The sequence below is a fragment of the Salarias fasciatus genome, chromosome 1 (assembly GCF_902148845.1).
Source record: "Salarias fasciatus chromosome 1, fSalaFa1.1, whole genome shotgun sequence".
Lineage (NCBI taxonomy): Eukaryota > Metazoa > Chordata > Actinopteri > Blenniiformes > Blenniidae > Salarias > Salarias fasciatus.
The window spans coordinates 15625996-15647520 of NC_043745.1; the positions used below are offsets into that span (position 1 = coordinate 15625996).

The 21525-nt window shown below is 41.5% G+C and overlaps 2 protein-coding genes across 9 annotated transcripts; both read right to left on the bottom strand.

The window, feature by feature from the left end:
- Nucleotides 1–1997: 1997 nt before the first annotated feature.
- On the bottom strand, nt 1998–10007 carry fbxo22 (F-box protein 22). Its single transcript, XM_030098450.1, has 7 exons — nt 9827–10007; nt 9377–9521; nt 8072–8159; nt 7082–7180; nt 5521–5673; nt 5273–5438; nt 1998–3792 (listed from the first exon to the last, which is right to left on the bottom strand). The coding sequence occupies exons 1-7, from the start codon at nt 9955–9957 to the stop codon at nt 3399–3401; spliced, it is 1176 nt and encodes a 391-aa protein (XP_029954310.1). The 5' UTR covers nt 9958–10007; the 3' UTR covers nt 1998–3398.
- A 1620-nt stretch (nt 10008–11627) lies between these two features.
- On the bottom strand, nt 11628–21525 carry LOC115387393 (tropomyosin alpha-1 chain-like). 8 transcript variants are annotated; one of them, XM_030090113.1, is made up of 10 exons: nt 21317–21525; nt 20734–20859; nt 17953–18086; nt 16445–16562; nt 16163–16233; nt 15977–16052; nt 15820–15882; nt 15575–15644; nt 14899–14977; nt 14442–14551 (listed from the first exon to the last, which is right to left on the bottom strand). In XM_030090113.1, exons 1-10 carry the CDS (start codon nt 21428–21430, stop codon nt 14548–14550), a joined length of 855 nt encoding a protein of 284 aa, XP_029945973.1. In that variant the 5' UTR covers nt 21431–21525; the 3' UTR covers nt 14442–14547. The 8 variants fall into 8 exon arrangements, with proteins under 8 accessions (XP_029945981.1, XP_029945999.1, XP_029945986.1 ...); XM_030090121.1 differs by lacking the exons at nt 14442–14551; nt 14899–14977 and adding an exon at nt 11628–12187; XM_030090126.1 differs by lacking the exons at nt 14442–14551; nt 14899–14977 and adding an exon at nt 13057–13471.

Below are 21525 nucleotides of genomic sequence, written 5' to 3' on the forward strand. Positions count from 1 at the left end.
CAGTCTAAAAATGTTGGCAGTGGGGAGGACGCGTGTGTGTGTGTGCGTGCGTGCGTGCGTGCGTGCGTGTGTGTGCGTGTGTGTGTGTGTGTGTGTGTGTGTGTGTGTGTGTGTGTGTGTGTGTGTGTGTGTGTGTGTGTGTGTACGCGCGCGCGTGAGAAAGAAAGAAGGATGGATAGCCTGCGCGTAAATTTTCTCAGCTCCCGATTGAGGCCAATTTGAGAGCGGATTATCGCCACAGATGATTTCATGAGCTTTACGCCTGGTTGGTCGTCCCTCTCCGTGTCATGAGCGTTCTTTATGGTTTCCCAAAATAAAGATTCTATGGGAATATAAATTGCCTCCGCAGCAATTGGCTTAACCGATTGTCATTCATCAGGATTAGCCAGTCGATGGTTAAAGCGCACATCAATCAATGTGAAACGCGTCTTCCTTTATTCAAACACGCCTGTACGTGGGCTGCTGGAGATTCTATAGGCTGAGGTGCAGATTTCAGGGTGTGCGCTAATAACTTCAAGTACTGCGGTCAGGGCATCTCCCACCTGGAAGATAAGGCGGCCAGGTTAGCCCCCCCCCGCAGTGATTCACGGTGCGCCTTTACACTGCGCACTACGGTGTGTCACGGTCCATTTCAAAACAGAAGCTGCGTGAAATCACGTGTTCAGGCAACATGGGGTCAGCTGTCAGTTTATTATTATCATATCATATATCAAATCTATCATATCATGACTTCCCCAGTGTTTCAATACCAGAAACTAATAACAAAATACATTTTCAAGCATGTAATTTTTTTTCAAACTTCTAATGAGGTGATGCTGAAAACATCCACAGTTTAAATAAACATTCAAACTTTTTTTTATCTGTATGTTTGTTGCTATTCATTTTTTTTCGTAGTATGAATATATTTCTTGATCTTTTTTTTTTTTTTTTTTTGCTAAAAAAAAATGCCATACTCTCAATTTAGATGCATAATTGTCCAGGAAATGTAAAAATTCGATAAATAAATTGTATTGGAAACAGATTTGGGTATTTTAGAGTAGGTTGTACTTCTGATTGAAGAAATTTCTCGCAACAGTGCTTTTACTTGTTATTGCGTACAACTGAAGCGATGTCACAGTTTCCACAATTTTTTACATTTCAAGTCTATTCACAATCCCAAAAAAGTAATTACAACAAAATTTCATGAATACACGCACAATAAACATCACAATAATGTTCCAATTACATTCACTTTGCAATCCTTTGCAGAACCTAGACTCACTAGTGCTGCTTAGCATTACCTGCATGTGCATGTCCATTCCTACATTGCATGTGCATTAAATGTGCACAAATGCAAAGGATTTTCAGAGTGTGGACTTTTTTTTTCTCTTGCATAAGCAGTTTGGAATGTATGTTTTTAGGTTTTCTTGCCCATGTGCAACACTTTGTTGCCATAATGGTTGCTTGAAAGTGTTTTATAAAGTTGAGTTGAGTTGAGAGTGTGTATGAAACTTGGTACCTGTGCAATGTTTGCAAATGAGATAAGAGCAGCAGCCGTGATTCCTTCTATGGTTTCTATTGAAGAAAAATGTAACCGTTTCAAATATATTCACAACAACCCAATGAAAAATATCTAAAGTTAACACCTGGCATCACACCGTAGTGCATCATGGGATTGGCAGACCAGTGCATTCCACAGTCTTGTTGTACAGTATTTACACTGTAGGTTGTTTAGAGCCCAAGCGGAGAAGAGACCATCATTTATCAAGGAGCTCCAGAGTTTAAAGCATGGAGAGGAAACCAACTACATCCGATCTGTACCTCTCAGCCTTTCATATCCCAGTGAGGGAGCTTCACACGTTCAAGAGCCAGTTTCTGCTGCTGGACTCTTGATGGACAGGGTCCAGGAAGGCCATCTTTAGTATTCCTGCTGCACAATGTTGGAAACATTTGTCTGGGTCTTCCAGGAGAAGGTACAGAAAGGATATGAACGGAACATGAAAAATCAGACATGAATATTGAATGTTTGTCATTTATTTAGATGAGCAGAAGAGATATGATTTGGCACATGTAGAAAAGTGCATCGACACCAAAATAAATTTGTTCAGAAAGAAAGCTCAACCGACTTAAAATACATTGAATGGTTTTCTTCAGAAAACCATTCAGAGCAGACTATTTTTTACGATACAAAGAAGGAAATACTATTGGCAGAAGAATTCTATTTTCTAGGCATTCGTAAAAATATCAATTCTTGCTACAAATTTTTGTTGCAGAAAAGCTGAAAAAAATATCAGCATTTTTCAACATATAGTTGCAATTAACTGAACAACAGACACACACATACAAACATATACCAGAAATTGCACCATCGTGTCATCAGGATATCTAGGAATAAGGATATCAGAGGGCAGGGAACTTGAAATAACATATCTCAATGGGAAATGTGTTGCATTCAATGACATTTCAGAGGTTAAAATTCTGAAAGGTTTTTCAAACGTGCAACTAGGAACATTTTCAAATATTCTAGAGCTTCTATAACAAACAACAGTGAAAACTTCAAATTTAAATGACTTTTTCCTGAAATTTTAGATGTTTTTTCCAAATATTGTAAACCAAATCTGCTTCTTAAAGTTGTAAAAACGCAGACGAGATAAGCAGTGTTGTACAAGTAATATATTACTTGTACAATGTTGTGCAAGTAATATGTTACTTGCACAACATTGGATATGAAACTACGGAAAAGGAAATTCAACAATGACCAGCGATCAACGAGGCAGCCATTTGGTCTTCTTTTTCACGGTAAGAGGAGACGAGCCATTACCAGCTGGAAATAGGTAGTAAATATGTGTCATTGAGCCAAAACAATAAAGAAATAGACATAATAAGCTCACACTGAACACTTCTCTCCTTAATTTGCAGGACTAAACATTGTTTAAAGTTTTCCATTGTAAGACAAATATGTAAAAGAGTAAAATCTACATAGGAAGGAAGAGCATTCCAAAGCAAGAAGTCCTTGATTCTGTGGAAGAAAAACGCTCCTTTGACGTAAATGAAACAAAGTGCCTCTACTGGATCACCTGTAACAATAGCTGACTTTCACTCACCCTTGAGGTTGGTGTCAGAGGGAAAGATATGCCGTAAATGTTTGTCACATTTGGTAAAGAGATATATACAGATTTACGTTACAAGAGAGGCTCATTAAACCTGAATGTTAACCACGAAGCTGTGTTCTCCAAAGGATGCCACTTCCCAAATATTGCCATTCCGCTGATGGTGGAATGGATCATTTTTCCTGCTCCAAAAGGTGGAAACGTTGCTATGCTGCAATATTCTGAGCTGTAAAGTCAGTAACTCTCACGAAGTCCGTTTCTGCTGTGAACCAGGACATGGTGGGCCGTCTGCTGGTTCCTGCAGGAGAGTCATCCTAGATGGACCAGGGTCATGACGGTGGTGTACTCGTGCTGCAGGCTGTCCGTGTCAGTGTCGCACAGCGTGTAGTCGTCCTTGATGATCCGGTCGCAGCCGATCTCGCCGTTGCCGAACAGGCCGAGGAGCGGCGTGTTGGGGAACACCTTGTGAAAGGCGTCTGCCTCCACGTTGCGCTGGTTGTTGTAGTAGTTCAGGCCTCTCCCCACACAGGCGAACATGAAGCCCAGGGTGTTCTTCTCGGGAATCTTAGCAGCCTTCAGCCGTCTGATGGCGGCCTCGGCTGCCGTGGCATTGCTGACGTCTTGGTCCAAGAGAACGGACGCCCCTTGCACTTTCGGACCGCTCAGGGCGAGGCCGAACACGCCGTACGCCCCGGGGCTACAGCTGCACAGTGAGATGATGGAAAGAGTGAGCATCTGGAACCGTTGGATTATTTTGAGAATTTAGCTCTGAAACTATGATCACCAATGATATTTAACACTTAATACTTAAAGCGATACTTCAACATTTTGGCAAATTGGCCCATTTAGCGCAATTCCTTAGTCATTTCAAACAGCATACTTACTTTTTTTGTGAGGGGAGCTGTTGTTTATCCAGAGGTGAGTTGAGGAAGGTTTTCGGGACGGACACAATGGAGGTGAACGGTATTGTTGTTCCCCCTCATCAAACTCATCAAATACACAATCCAACAACCCCAAAACACTTTGGTGGACACGTTATAGTCCGCACATTCACTACGCTGTGAAATATTAATGCAAAATTACGAGATTGAGTTGTTTATGCGAAGATTGCTAAGACGGAACAACTTACTAAACACGGCGTCTGGGCGTAGTGATTTCAAAAGAAAAAGTAGTTCCCAGTATTTGCTTCAGTGTCGTAATGCTACAATATTATTTGTTGGTGTTCCACAGCGTAGTGAATGTGTGGATTATAGCGTGTCCACCAAAGTGTTTTGGGGTTGTTGGATTGTGTATTTGATGAGTTTGACGAGGGGGAACAAAAATACCATCCTCTTCCATTGTGTCCGTCCCGAAATCCTTCCCTGACTCGCCTCTGAATAAACAACAGCTCGCCCTCACAAAAAAAGTAAGTATGCTGTTTGAAATGACTAAGGAATTGCGCTAAATGGGCCAATTTGCCAAAATGTTGAAGTATCCCTTTAAGAGTCCATCAGTTGGATGTGCGTCCATTTATTTAACAAACTTAGTTCACATGAGGTCGTGGTGGGAATTTTGGGAGCAATTTAGCCACAGAGGAGACTACAACACTGGCGTTTATTCAAATTTTACAGCGTGAGATAGTTTTTTAGCCCTTATCCTAGAAAACTTAAATATCTGGTAGCTCTATATTAAATGTTTTGACAGTATTGAATCACTCATTGAACAGATGTGAGACAAGCTGGTCGATCTTGTGTGTAAATAGACAATTACAGCATGAAGCAGGTCAGAACTGAGGCCACTGTCATTTGTAAATACAAACACAAAGAGTTGCAGTTATGAATATGCATGCTAAAATATGTGAAAATGAGTCAACATGGTAGGAAGGAAATTATTTCCTTTTTTTTTAATTCCACAAATTTGTATCTTGTGTTTATGGCTTTATTGATCTGTGCCAAAAAACTGTCTTCCAAGCCAATAAAAGTCACACTTCTGTAACCAATTAAAAATGTTTGGCTTAATTTTCCCGTGCATTTCCCAGCTTGCAGGAGTGTGTGGAGCACAGAGTGGCTGACGATGGAAAACAGAATTTTTATATCAAACAAACCGATTTACTATTTCAAGAATGTTTGCTCCAAGGAGCCTTCAGTTCATCCACAGTCTGCCTATGAACAGTCTTTGTTCTACTGCAGGATGTGAACTCTTACCAGTGTCTGGAAGGAGAGAAGACCGCATCCACCAGTCCTCCAGCTATCAGAGCTTTGCTCTTGGCCAGCGGTTCAAGAACCTGCGTGAGGAAGTTTGCTCCTCCGGATTTAAAAGCCTCATAGACAAACAGAAGCACCACACGCAGCTCGGGGTTGTCGACCAGTCCTGTAATGAAAGTACATCGAATGAAAAGCCTAAAAACACTTTGGAGAACGAGTTAAAAGAACTTCCGTGGCGCTTTACTGACCTGCTTCTTTGAGTGCCGAGGGGGAGATGGTCCTCTTACAGAAGTGGAAGGGCTTGATGTGGACGCCCTCAGTGTTGGGGAACATGACTGCAAAGCCGGCCTCACCCTCCTGGAACTCCCGAGGAGCGCCGGAGCAGCAGCCACTGGGGGTCACTGTGCAAAAAAAAAAAGACAATCATAAAACCCTCTTTAAAAACTGCATGTTATACTGGAAGCACAATATATAACACAGCAGTTGTTATGCAAAAACATCTCAGATTACAAGTGAAGGGGTTCACCTGTCACTGAAACAAACACATTGCAGGCCAGATCAGACCTTATCTCAGCAATTCCAATCAGAATATTTACAACTCTGTGGTAAATTCAGCGTATTCAGTTCAGAGTGGTCCTCTTCCCCCTGCGCATGCATAGCTTGTTAGGTTAACTTTAAACTGTCCCTGAATGTGTAATTGTTCCTATTTGAGTGTTTGGAGAGGTAACCTGTCCAGGGAGCACCCTGCCTGTCTACCTGCCAGCTGATATGGACTCCAGCCCCCTACAGGAAGTGGATGAGTAGATAAAGTTTGGAAGAGTCGCCCTCTAGTGGCCAGTAAAGAAGTTTATTGTACGGCTCACCACAACAATGTGGTGATTTTTACTGTTCTGAAGACAGATTTTAATTTGTTGAACCATACAATAACATTATTCATAAATGAATAATAAGATGCAAAATAATAATGACAGACACAAATTAAATAATGAATCCACATCATCAGAGGTCTTTTACCAGATGGACGTGAAGCCATAAATACAAGTTACTTTAAATTACGAACTATAAAAATTACAAATGTTTGATTTGCATGTAACATTAGAATCCATAAAATAACCAGGGAAAAACTGTGGCTGTTGTGTTTGAAAAAGGAAAAATATGACGTTCATCCCGATAAATTAGTGTTACAGATATGATATGAAGATTAAAAAAAAATACTTTATGATGTAATTACAGCCCCCATGCCTTCTTACCTAAATGACTGGTGGCCCTCCAGGCTATTTAGAAAATCTATTACAATCTATAACTGCAGCCTCCACCTGATCCTATTAAAGATTTAATTTAGCTGGATTAGATGTATATGATGACCTTGCGGTGACCTTCAGCTGCAATATCACAAATTGTGAGTGTTATCACAAACAGCCGAGGCTGCCATTAAGGCTGACAGACGATGGGAGCCTGATAAGTCATCATCCGGAGGAGAGAGAACATCGCTGATGGAGAGTCGCTGCTCCTGAGGGTTGTGATTATATGGAGAAATTGGGAGCGCAGCACCAGGCTGACTGGGCAATCTATCAGAGGAGAGGCAGAGAGATGCCCGCCACCAGCGGCGCTTTCCAGCGAGGAATCAGCAACTGGGATTAATGTAGGACTCTCTCGGCTGAAAGGTGAGCCATTTCTCTTCCAGTTTTCACTTTCAAAACACTGCAGTACGTCAACAGGACAAGACCACGCCTTTGTACCCATGTGTCTTGAAAGAACGTTTGAGAAAAATTTCCATAGCGCACCATTTTAAAAAAAAGAGGCACTTACAGACTATGCCGGGGGTGGTGATGCCCACGATGTCACATCCTTTGGGAAAAAGCCGGTTCAGATTTTCAGCCGAGTCGAAACTGTGGCGATTCCTTTTTGCTTCAGAGAAAAAAAAGGAACATGTTATTGAAAAAGGTCATTTAAGTCAACTACGGTCAACAGCTTTCACCTTTTCCAAATGTTAGGATTCTCTTTTACTGAACAATACAAACAGACATCATTCACAATTATTTTTTATTTTCTGAAAACTATTTGGAAAAAATTAATTAAAGGGTCTGAAATCAGTATTTCTGGCAGCAAAAAGAGCAAAGAGCAACAGACTGATAATCTTGGAGTCAGTCTGGTGCATCATGACACAGCAGAAAACAGCAACAGACTCCCAATCGCTGATAAAACCAGGAACCACTGATAGGCTACGTAACTAGAAATATCGGCACAAATGTAACTCTGATAAATATCAGCTTGACACAGTTTCTGTATACTGTACGTGTGATACAATCCCCAGACGGAAAATAACTGTTTATGACAGTTATTATTAAAGATAAGAGAACCTAACACTGCCAAAGTTCAGCCCATGTCTATCATTTCAACAAGTTCATTATTTTTCTGGTCTTCCTGTATTAAAGCCAAATTTAAAAAAATAACTTAAAATAACAGGCAGGTACTGATCAAATGGGTAACATGGATGTCATGTGATGTTACCCTTTAACTCCAACTAAAGGAGACTTTATAATCAGTCTATAAACTGGAACAGCAATCAAATCATATTTTGGAAACCCTATCCAAGATATTTCCATGCAATATAAATATTGGATTCAATTACATTCACTTCAGCCCAGCAGGCGACCCACTGCTTCTCGTACAAGCATACATGCAGCACAAGGCTTCTGATAACATGCAGGTAACAATTAAGCAAAAAAGAACAACAGGATTAATGGTGCTCTAATAATAATAAGTGCCCTTGGCTGCTTTAAGTACTGTAATACCAACCTTTGTTCTGTAAGTAGTGAAAAGCTTGTCCGTTAAAGGTCTCACTGTCTACCATCGCCAAAACGGTCTTCGGCAGGAGAAACACTTTCTGTAATGAATCAGAGGCAGAGCGAACATGTTAACCCAAGTTTTTAAACAAAAGCACAGTACATAGTTATAATAATGGTAATATAGTTAAAAATAAGTCTTCTCAACAATAGCGTGTCCTCTTTGGATACTTTCTTGTATTTTGGAATCATTCCTCAGGCAGGTGACTTATGTTTTCTTGGTCAGGCAAAGAGAGGCTCATGAGGCACATGTTGCAAAAGACTCACACTCCTCTGATTGTCAATTAAACCACGTGACATGACAGGAATGAAACAGTTTCCCAGATCACAAATGAGGATCCAAGGAAAACTTAACCACATTTAAACCCAATATCAATTACTGAATATGACATTAGTATGTATAACTTACTATTAAGATGGAAAATATGAATTACATGCATATTTATTTCAAGAAACTCAATTGACTGACAAAGTTATTCTCATAAATAGTTGTGGTAAAAAAGGTCTGTGTTAGATTATGGCCTTGAAAATGGAACATCTGTGGGATTAAGTATTATATCTAGATAGTGAGCACTGAAATGAAAATACTGCTTACAACTTTGGAAAAATAAAGAAAGCTTTAACACCAATGGTCTTTGTCATTCTACTGAAGCTTCAAATCACAAACTGAACAGAGGGGCTTGCCGTCTGCAGAAAATGCGCCCACATGAGAACACATTAACACATTTTATTCTCACAAAGACAGTGAGAGCGAAGAGAGGGGTGAGGTACACTGGAACGCAACTTATCAAACGCCAGGGCGAGGAAGACATGAGTTTATACACATATGAGACATGGTGATGATCAGGCGTCCGCCTTCAACAGTGTCCAGGGAGCAACAGTCTCACATAAACCCTAAAACTATTTAGAATTGCTGGTGTTAACAGTTGTTAACACAAACGCCATTTGACATTTTATAACAACATATTAGGCTTTTATACCATTTTATTTTGGGTTTTTTTTTGGGGGGGGGGTTGTATTTCATATCCTGGTTTTGACATGTCTGGAACAAACACCCTGTCAAAAAAACACACAAGGAATTAGGCTTAAATATGTAAATAAATGTTGGTGTTCTATCCAAGACTGCACTTAAAGGACTAAATATTCCCAGCTGCGCTTATATTGTTATGACCTCATCCTTTAATGTGTGCCAAGACTCTTTACCCTGACACACTTCCAACACGCCGCTGAAGCCTGAGCGTGGGGTTGCTAGTTTTACCTCCACTTCCTCCACCAGGGCATCGCAGAGGACATGGACATCTGAGCTGGACGAACCGCTGGACGGACCACTGGCCGAGGCCCAGGTCAGCTGCTGCTGGGTCCGGAGCACCCTGCGGGCGCAGTTCCTCCATAGTCTGCACACACTGCGGAGAAACACCGCGCGCGCACACACACACACACACACGCACACTCAGTTTCCGCAGAACATAATGCAAACCTGAGCAGCAGCTAGCTTCTCAGGGTGGAAGTTTATCTGAAATACGAACACTGGAAAGCAACACGCCTTAGATCTGTACGGAAGCTGACATGCTGGGAGTTTCTATGCCGGTTTCTATCCGTCCCGTGACCAGAAAGAAGTCTCTGAAACAGTTTCACTTCCACTGGACAGCGGCCATGAATGTTAGCCAACTTCACATACACACACACAGACACGCACACTTCTGCTTACCTCGCGATCCGGAGAAGTGACTTGGTCGGGATGAAGGTCAAAATCCGCTCAACCACTTCTGCGACATTACTGAGTACATACGCTGCTTTGCTGTCCTGATCAAGAACCGGAATATCTTCATTTTCACTCATATTTGTCTCCCTGTATCCGGGACGCTTCAACACTGCTGCACAGCCACGAACCTTCACCTCTGCGTCAGACCGGGCGGAGCGCCACACTGCCCCCTGCGGAGCGGAGGACTCACTGCAAACACAAGCACCGCCTGTCTGTACCGACCTGTTTAATGGAAGGGGTGAGCAAATTATAGTGTTTTAAGGTCTGATTTGAGAGAAGTGTGTGTCAGCAGTCCTTAGGTGTTCAGGGAGTTTGTTCCACAGGTGACAAGTGCAATAACTAAACGCTGCTTCTGATTCTGGGTACATTTAGTAAATATCTCCCTTCTTGTTCAGAAAGAGCATTGTCAGTAAATTCAGATTTTATTAAAAGACACAAAAATAAACAAGGAGGTGGATTGGGAAGATGCTTTGAGAAACCATAGCTGGTATCAGTGACAATGTTACTAACCCCTTATCACCATGTATGTAATCAGAGAAAAGTAAATCTTTTTATTCCCCTAACTATAGACATTAAAATGATAAAACTGCAAACAATAGTCTTATTTGTCATAGCAATCATCATCTGAGCACATCTCAAAGTCTGATATGAATATCTGAAGTGTCAATGTGTGCGCATTTGTATCAATTTTACAGCCATAATCACACATATGCCATCCACTAGGAGATGGGATTAAAATTGTATAAACATGTTGATCTGAAATTAGTAAAGACAATGTAACTATCAATAATGAGAATTATTGCTATAAACTACCACTTAGTCCACATGGAGTCATGGTGCTGCAGAGGCAGGAAATAACACCAGACAGGGATGTAAATATATGAGTTGGATGTGAGTGGCAGACCTCGAATCAAAGATGGTCTGGAGTCAGGCCAATCATATGCCCACACCATCTACGTACTCTGGTGGAGGAGTTGCAGCTGTACTTTTATACAGATGGTTTAAAACCCCTGTGATTTTAAAATCACAGAGCAATGACACACACATTTAATATAAAGAAGTGGTCAGACACAAGTCATGGACATGGAGCTGGTTAACAGTAGAGGAGGACGGGTGTGATGGAGACACATTTACTGCAGTCACCCCTGAAGTTCGTAGCCAAAAGACGAAGTGATCTGAAAGCCAATAACCATCAGACAGCTTTAGTGATTTTTTTTTTTTAAGTTCGACTGCAAACTGCAAAAGCAACACCACCTTTATATTTGTCTCAACTTTTACTGCATAGTCGCCCTGAAAGTTTGAGATGAAGGAAAAAAATTGCATTATTATTGGAACCTCTAAAATTTATGTTCAAAATGCAGCTCCACCTTATGATTAAGAGACCATAAGTTATGTATAATTTAATGCTACTGCCTTAAAAAATGGCCAGGAATTGAGCTATTGCACCATTTGCAGGCCAGGGTGTGCGGAATGAACTATAATACATCAAACAGAGAATAATGTTAAATAGTTTGCATACAAAACAAATTGGGAGACTTCTTGGCGTGGGTCAAATCTATATGATGCTTTCAACAGAAGTCGCTGCATAGCAGCAACTCACTGCTGTGGTGACCATCTCTATTCTCAACCACAAGAACAGTTTCTTCTGTCTATAGCTGAACATCTCTCCACATTTCTCCCTCACCACGAACAACACTTGAAACATTTTCAAAAACAACTGTTTTGATTCAACTATTTATTTTTGAGTTTTACAGTTCCAAGATAAAATGTGAGGAGAAAAAAAAAAATTCAAAAAAACGTTTACATGAAGGTTGGAAACACGAGAACAGCGCAGAAGCATTTCTCAGCTCAAAGTACATTCACAACTGTGCTAAGAATCCCTTCCTTGCTTAACGGGAAGAGATTGAACACCGACACTGGATAAATGCTTACAATGCAGAGAAACTGACAAACGACTTTACAAAAATACACACGATAAAAGTCCCTTATACAGAACCTTGGCTTAAATTATGGCTTCTTTCATGATGGAACATGTGCAGTAATTTTACCCCAAAATGTGCAAATTCCCAAACCAACTATTGAAGATGTACAGTAACCGTTGAACATGAACAGTGCAGTGGAGCTGTGGCTCACAGAAGCTCGTTCTCCTTCCATCTGAGGCGGAGCTCAAGTCTTCCAGACAACAAGGTGTTTGAGGAATGGACGGGATGGGAGCAGGGGCGGATCAAATGTTAACCATCTCCATTAGAGTTTGATCCAACAGCTGCTTTACTCTCAGGCTCTCTTCTTTTGCACGCGTGAATTTATCTGTTGACACAGCATTGCGTCAGTTAGAAACCCAAAAACAACGAGCAGCGCTGAAGTGTACAGAGTATAAACAGACAGAGCTTTAGTGCAGAACAGTGAGACAAGCGCTGAATGTTACAAACCACACGAGTTAAATAGGTTCCGTTAGTAAAAAGCCTTAAACAAAAATCCCCAAGTTATAGAATATATTGTCCCAATTCCATCCAACCCAATCCCACTATGATACATATTTGAGAGTACATTGCAAATGTCACACTCAAGCTATAAACAGGGCTGTAGTCAGAACTGCACAAGCTGAGTCGAGGAGCAAAGAAAGGCTCGTAGCGTTTACAATGAATTTGAATGAAGCTCACAATTTTTTTCAAATTCCAGCACCTTTTGTAGCTCTGCAAAAAGTTTTAGGTTGTGTGTATGCATATAAATGACTTCATTACAATTATATTCCTCCATAAATACATCCAGTATTTGGTCTACAACATGAAAACCATCTGTTTAATTTTGACACGTCATGCAGCACAGACAGGTTCCAGACAGCGTGTCCCTCTACAGGCACGTGTTAAAATACCTCCAGCGCTCAGCACCGCGTCCCTGCTGCAGGACGCCGCATGATGAACTGCTCTCCGGTGCTACTAATACGACTCGAGTGATTTCAGTGTTCTGTGTCTAAGGCTTGCAGGATCCATGAGGGTTAAGAGGTGGAGACTGAGACGATTAAACAAGTCAAACTTCAGTGCAGCACAAATCTGACAACATATGAAAATGCTACGGACAGAAACTGATTCTGAATACAAATCTGCACCACGATCAAAACTGCTGTTTGTATGATTTTCCATTTTCTAAAAAATAATTGAAAACCTGAACCAAGTTCAAGGAATATGAAGTAAATTTGGACAATTGATTTTCTCCCATACCTAAAACTGAGGGCTTCAAGAATCATGACCAGCGGCGCAATGAAGACTACAGCTGGATTCATGTGCTACAGCCCTGAAGATAACAGAAAATACCAAATCCATCCTTTAAACCTGAGTTTGTCTGAACACCCACCTTTAACAATTTGTCGGAGCATGCATATCATCAAAATCATTTGTGTGTCCTTCTGTTAAAAGCACTGTTGTCTTATGTAGCTGTTGCAGACACTTGTTTTAACTTTTTTTTTTTTAAAGACATTTGACTTTCAGGGAAAGTAAAGCATATGAGAACTCATTCCAGTTTACGCCTCGTTTAAGGCTACTCTCAGCTCATTGGTCAGAAGCCGGTTTTTCTCAAGCTGCTTGTATAGATGGTCTTGACAATCAGAAAGCAGGTCAGAGGAAAAAAAGAGAAGAGAGACAGAAGGCAGGTTAGTACAGAAGACAAAAGAGTTAGTGACACTTTGAATTTACAACAGGAGTTTGGATGCGTTTTAGAAGAAGAAACAATTTCACATTTCCAAAACATCTCAAACAGTCTTGATCTTCTTTCCTGGTCAGTCAAGTCTACCAAAATGTTGAGTCTGGACTTGATAATGAATCCAATAGATTATTGAGAGAGCAAAGCCTGTTGACAGAAATGACTACACCTATATCCCAAAGACCTCTCTTACCATGATGTTCCTTTCATGGTCCAGGCTTGAAAGGTTTCTATTTTCAAGCTGAAATCAACATTTTAACTGCACTTCTTCTGTAACAGTTACTCAAACTTGTTTTTTAATAAACTGCTGGTACAAGAGTTGGGCTTTGAAACAAAGTTGCTTTGCAATGTGAAACTCTACATGAAGTCTGTTTGCACCTTTAACTGATTCACTTGTTCATCTCTGTACGGATACTTTCAAAAAACTGTGGCTACAGTGTTTTAACTAAAACCAGATTTATTCAACTGCTGACATTCAGTCCTGCTCAATTTGGAAGCTTTAACCGGGGGAAAAAAAAAATCCTGCAGGCAACCTGTCATGGCGACTGCCATCGGTCACTCAAGTAAAAACCTGAGAGGACTACCTATGATCTAAAAATACCAGTCCTCTCAAACAGAAAAAGGAACACTAGGGGAGATTTATAGTTTATTCAAAAGCTACTTAACAATAAATTAAAACATAAAGACAAATACCAAAAAAAAAAAGAAAAAAAGATGGACAATGGAAGCAAAGAAACATTGCAACAGAAAAGAGGGAAAGGGCTGACACAGATGGAAGAATGTTTATTTTACACAAAGCAATATGGCTCAATGATCTGTGCGAGAGATGAACATATGGGTACTGGCAGTGGTGGCCCAGAGGCAGGGGCAGTAAAGAAACGCAGAAACATAGGAGACAGAAAGTCGGGCCACGCTGCACAGGAGAGAAATGATGGCGCTCAACCAGCTTCTGGAGTGAAGGGCGTACAAACTTAGCTGTGAATGAAAGAAGAAGAAGGGTGTTGGAGGAAGAAACAAATGAAAGAAGGAAAGATGAATGACAAGCAGAGGCAAAGGGATGCGGAACTGGAAACACTAGGAGGGTGATGGGGAAAAGTAGGAGAAGCTGTAACTACCACTCGGTTATCAATCTGAGATTTGAATTTAGCTTTCAGACAAACAACTGCAGTTAAATCCATGCTAGCCAAGCCTTTAAGATCTAAAAATCAAGTATAAAGTTACAATCACGGCACTCAGACATGCCAGCAGAGGGAGCTACGACTGATTGTCACAGCGGTTAGGGGAGAAAAGCACACAGCAAAAACAAGCCTGTGGTGAATTACATGGAAGTCATGTCGTTGAGGGCGTGGTCCAGCTCCTCGCTGATGGCCTTGTACTTCAGTTTCTGGGCATACAGCTCATCTATTGTGTGTGAATTATTATCAAGGTGCAGCGAAGGATTTGAAAATGAGAAAAGAAAAAAAAAAGTCAGAATGAAAAGTCACAATGAATAACACAAAGAGGGGATGAAATAAAAGGCAGGACAGAAATAGGAGGGAGGTGCATGAACAGCTGCTGATATTGTGTCAGATTCCTGAGGAGTCACCGAGAAACTGCTTCACATGTTGCGTGACTCCGTGAGGGGCTGCTGGCCTTCAACAGTCACTACAACAGAATGCCAAACTGCACCGTGGTGAGAAGTGCTGCTGCCAACATGAATAATATCACGCCGGCCCCCTGTACTTCACTGCTTTGTTTTTATCTCCCTGGTAGACGACTGACAGTGCAAATATTTGGCTTGAGCACGATTAAGAACCTGCTGACCATTTCAATGGCCACACGCTGCACTCATGGCTACACTGCAGCATTTCTTTCGTCCTTGACGATTGCACCGGTGAGAAAACTGAACAATCCAGAGACTCCGGGTATCCAAGGAAGAGATTTCACACTGAATCGTTCATTAAATGGAAAAACAAAAAAAAATTCTATTTTGTGGAAAATCAAGAAAAGGATTCTTACCCTCAAGATCGTCAATCGTCTTCTCAAGCTTGGCGACTGATCTCTCAGCGAACTCAGCACGGGTCTCAGCCTGAGAGGGAAAACGTGATCAGACATTAGCAAATGTTATTAAGAGGTTTAGATGCAAACCAAAGTGCAACAATCAACTAAAGTCAGCACATTTACTTCAACTAATGAGTTCCAAGAGAGGCTTTACAAAACAATCAATAAAAATTTAATGCAGGCTGCCAGTCAAGACATCTCACCTCCTTCAGCTTGTCTGTCAGGACCTTGATCTCCTCCTCGTACTTGTCCTCCTTCTGTGAGTACTGTGGTCACATTCAAAGGTCACAGTTAGACTCAGGACAGCACAAAGGGTCAAGCATGTCAGAGTTAAATACAATTCTTCGTTAGCCATCCTACCTTCTCTGCCTGAGCCTCCAGAGACTTCAGGTTGTTCTGAACGGTTTTCAGCTCCTCCTCAAGCTCAGAGCATTTGCTGTTGAGTTATTTTAAATGTTGAACAGGTAAAAAAAAAAAAAGAAAATCGAATTGGTTGAAAGAACAAAGAGCCACTGAAGTAAACTCTGAAAAGAGAGGAGTTCCTACCTCTCAGACAGCTCAGCACGCTCCTCTGTACGTTCCAAATCACTCTCAATGATCACCAGCTTACGGGCCACCTGAAGTCACAACACAGACGTTCAGCAGCGCCGTAACCATTCAGACTCTGCCCTGAGGTTCACCTACTGCAATTGAAGTCATAATTTACGACTTGGTACAAAAATATACATCACTCAGAAAATAGCCGGAGATGCCAGCTGCTCCATGCGTCAAGTGAAAGAATGGGAAAAATGCTCCGCTCAAAGTTCAGAGAACAGCTGAGAAACTCGCCTCCTCGTATTTGCGGTCGGCCTCCTCTGCAATGTGTTTGGCCTCCTTCAACTGGATCTCCTGCAGCTCCATCTTCTCCTCGTCCTTCATCGCCCTGTTCTCAATGACCTTCATGCCTCTGAGGAAGGAGAACAGCACGCCAGGTAGGTGTAAGTAAAGTCTGAATCATTCCCGCGGGTATGACCGACAAGACCTCGGCAGCAGGTTTCTTGTCAGCTCTGAAAATTAAACCCTGATTAAAAGATTACCGACACAAAGCTCACACTTCCTGCAGATGTATCATGTTGACGGCTACACTTTGAAATTCAGGGACAGCACCAGATGACTGGGAAGTTTACAAACAGGGGTCTTCTGGGAGTGAAATGTTCCAGTCAAGATGACTTTATGCTGGTTCATTTTCCACTATTAGCAAAAATAACCCCCAAAACTCATAACTGATCAAAAAAAGATACTTGGGAAGATTTTTTTGTCAAAAATTATTAAAAAAAAATTTTTTTTGTTGCAACTTTACAGATTTGCCTTAATTTAGCATGCAAAAAAAAAAAAAAAAATAGATGGTCCCCTTCCCATCTGATCCTGTGTCTCCTTTTCACTTCAGCCTCACCTCCTCAAAAGTTACTGTACACTACAAAACAGCAAAAGGAAGTATTGAGATCTGTTCAGCCACCAGATTAACCATGTGTTTAAGGTTAATGCATCACTCCAAAAACAATGGAAGGGTTGGGATTGATTGACTTTGGGACATATGCAGAACGGGCTGAATCATTGTTTTACAAATCTCCATTAGCTAAAGTGAAAATTCTCAGAAATAACATTGATGACATGGGAAAAAGCATTACATTCCATTATAATTATCCACTAACATTTAGCTAGTGCACAGATCAGATTCTGTTTTGCTATTGTGATTATACATGTGTTTTCATTGTGCCTTCACTGTGCATTCACTGAATGTATTAAAAAAATCTGAACTTTAGAATTAGTTTTCATTTTCCCACTGGGGGCTTCATAAAGCAATTTACTAAAGCCACAAAAGTGTGGCATATACCCAGTAAGTTGTCACGCTTCACCTCCTAAACTTAAAAACGTATGAGTGGTTCACAGGTATCCTTTGAATTTGAAGAAAAACGACTCAGTGCACTTCTGTAAAAGTGGTGAAACATAACTTCCAACCATTGGGGGCAGCACTGAGCTACAGGATGTTAATGGTTGACCACGTGCATGTGTCATAAAAATCTAATCTGTTTAACAAGCTGGAAAACCAAACTTACACAAAAAGCAGGTGGAGCCATTAAAAAAAAGAATCGTATTTGCCTGAATAATACAATGTTACTGGGAAGAATGTGGCGGTGAAGGTGTGGAAAACCTGATCTACTCCGAGTGTATGTTTATATGACTGTGCAGATGAGATGGATGATGTGGAGCTTGAACACAACCACATCATCTGTGAGGGTTCGAGCTGGTCTCCCCTCTGTGTCCCACAAAGCTTCTCGGGATCACAAGATGCCCACCTCTCACTCTCATCAGCAGCCTTCTCAGCCTCCTCCAGCTTGGTCAGAGCTGTGGCCAGACGCTCCTGAGCACGGTCCAACTCCTCCTCAACCAGCTGGATGCGTCTGTTCAGGGAAGCGACATCACCCTCGGCCTAGGAGAACACAACACCACAGACTGGGTCAGACCAAGCCCCTCAGTGAGGACAGAGACAACGTGTGCTGCTGAGTGGAGCTCCCCACCCAGCAGCCCCTGCTCCCAGGGGAGATCTTGGGCTGGGTCAGGAGCCAGTCTGGGAGGGGAAATGCAGGATGCATTGTGCACTGCGATGGCGTTTCCTCTTGTGTTGACACATGTTAGCAATGCACTGGCAAGAAGTGATACAGAAATGAATGTCCTCCCATCCCCCGCTTCCAATTAAAACTACAAACCCCCGCCACATTTTGATGAAGTTATACTGTCCCAAGACAGAATTAGCTGTGAGATGCGGCTACAGTGTAGCATGGAGGAGCCCAGACGGAGGCAGATGGTGCAGGTTTTTCTCGGAGACGACTTGTGCTGCTGTAGTGTTGGGCTACTAACAGGGCAGTTTATTCAGGACGAACCGGGTGGTGGCCGTTTATCCACCCATCTTCCCCTCACATCCTACAGGACGCTGACTTCAGACCGACAGCCGGCTGCATATGGGCGTAATAACCCCTCGCTGTCTGGGCCTAGCGGCCACGCTTTTTGACCAGATTTACGCCTAATGCCGTCGGCAGCCTTGGCACTAATTGCCTTAAGTCATTAGCGGCTTACTGTTTCTCTCGCGCTCCTCTCCTGGTTCAGTTCCCGCTGTAGTAACGCTGCCCGGTCCTCCGCCGCGTCGGCCTGCTCCTGCAGCGACTTGATTTTCTTTTTGACTGCTTCCAAGGAGCTCCCACCGGCCATTGTTGCGCTGTTTGCCCGAGCTGAGCTAGTTTCCTCTTCGCCCCGAGCAGTACACCTCCGCGCGGACTCACACTCTGGAGGATGCGGCTCGTTTGATCCCTGCCCCCCTCCGCCTTTAATCAAGCCCGATGAGGATTGGGACGTGCCACCAACCCCGGAAGTAACTCATTTTAAACTATTAGCCTCTAATATACCCACTAAAGTATATACGTAAATCGTGATTCTTTATTATGCTCTTTAACATTGTTTTCACGCCCATTGTTCGGACTTTCTGGCCACCGTATTGCTAAATCTCGGTTGAGATATTTGAGGCGCATCCCCTTCGGTTAACTTGAGCCAATCCTATCAAAATCACATCTCAAAGCATCAAACACGGATTCACGAATGATTTATATCGACATCATTTACACATTATCATCAGTGAGTGTTACTAAAGCAACTTATGAAAGCCATCTAACCTGAAGTGTGGTGACTGACGGTAATGCAACTGTCTTCTTTGCAACAAGCTTATTTGTGAAAATAACTGCAAATACATTAAGGTAAATAAATGGTAACTCTTGTACTTGTCCTTTTATATGTACTTGCAGGTGTATTTTTTTAAGCATGTATACTTTCCTCATATAATGTGTACAAGTTACACCAGACAATCTCCTTTGTAAAAATCATAAATTGCTGTACAAGTACACCAAAAACCACATTCAAATCATTTGGCCTGCATTTTTGTGGCCAGTAACTTTGTTTATTTTTTCAAGACAAAAGAATTTTTATCCACAGTTGCTCTATTGTTTGCCTCGAGATTGTGCAATGAGTTGTGCTGATTTTATATAGCTACAGTATGTACATTGAATAAAATGTCTATTTTTAACAAAACAAATAAATTGAGTTCATAAGTGACAAATAGTATGAATAATGACAATGAAGTGTAGATTGTGCTGTTAATGTAGTGTTTTTTTAATTTTTAAAAAAAGGTACTTATTTATTTGTAATTGAGAACAATTGTGACAGACATTTTGTCTACCAAGTTTTAGTACTCTATACATCTATTGTCTTAAGCTCAAATTTACAATACAAATATTTGAGAATAGTAAAGTAGTACTTGAAGCAAGAATTTTTTTTTTTTTTACAAAGGAATCATGTGTTTAAATGCTTGCATTTGAAAGTGATTGAATTGAGTGTTACTAATTAATATACTTGCTTGTTAATTTTTACACTGTTGAACACTATGTTTTAATGCATTGTTTTTAAATTTAAATCTGTCATTGTATACATATTAAACACATCTAGGAGTTGACCTCATCAGTCAACGTATTTAAGTTAAGGTCAGTTCAAGTTCAACCCAATGAAATATTGTCAGAAACGAACTTTGTTCCAGTGTTGCTTCACTTGTTACTTGTTGACGCTGCTGACGTCGTTGTTTCAATCGTGACGTAATCAATTAGTCCTAATTGCTGTAACTTGAAACCACGCCAATAAACTGGTCATTTCATCACAGATGGGCATAACAACCAAGCGCCAACTGAAACCAGCATGACTGCAAATCTGTCAAGAATTTTACAGGCCAAAATATGCCTGTAAAACGTCCGAGTGAAACCAGACACTTGCCCTGAAGTTTCGTCCAAACGGCCTTGGAATGTACCGGTAAGCCAGTAAGCAGTGACATGGCCATATAGAGCACATGAGCTATTATTAACTTATCTATATGTTCGTTTTAGACAGACTAAGACTTTGATTTATTCTATAACCTGAGCATAAGAGTGAACCCATGAGGCCTGCCAAGGCCTTAGTTTCCTGAGAGGGCAAAGGGGTGTTTCAAGGTCAAATCATTAGGACAGTGAGTGCTTGGCTTCAGCTCTCTCTCAGCCCCAACTCACGTCTGTGGCTTTCTTCTCAGCGAGCTCCAGTTTCTCCTGGGCATCCTTCAGGGCTTCAGAGTACTTGTCCAACTCATCCTCAGTTGCCTTCAGTTTCTTCTGCAGTGCTACCAGGTCATCCTCAAGCTGGCGCACAGACAAATGAGAACAAAGTCATTGGTTTGGAAATAATGATCAATAACTCATCCGCATCAATCAGCATTTCATTCTATTAGGGAAAACGGAGAAATCACATTTTAATGACCGTTTACTTTGCCTCTTTATAAACCACATTTACTGTTTGGCCATTTTTCTTTAAATGCAGTATTATTCTTAATATCATATTTTAACTAATGTACAGTGCGTTATTTAACGCTAAACATAAAAGTCCAATCAAGCAAAATGTCATCACTCAGTGCGGTCTAGATATGACCAAAATATAAACATCTTCATTTTAAAATTACAAGGTATTCTAAAGCTGATTGAATCATATAACATCCTACATATTGATCCTCAGTGGCCGGGCGCTGTGCGCACCGTGCGCACCGTGCCAGCGGCGCCTGTGCGTAAAAGCACCGGAGCGCGCCTCACAGTAAAAGCCGACCTGTTTGCTTCTGTCTTCGGCTGCTTTCTTGTCTGACTCGGCCTGCTCAGCTCTGTCCAAGGCGTTCTCCTTGTCGAGCTTAAGCATCTGCATCTTCTTCTTGATGGCATCCATGGCTGCTTAGTGTCGGGGGGTCTCCACGCAAACCAAAAACAAAAGAAACTGGATGAAAGGACCGGAGCGTCTGAACCACACGGGGCGCCAAGCTG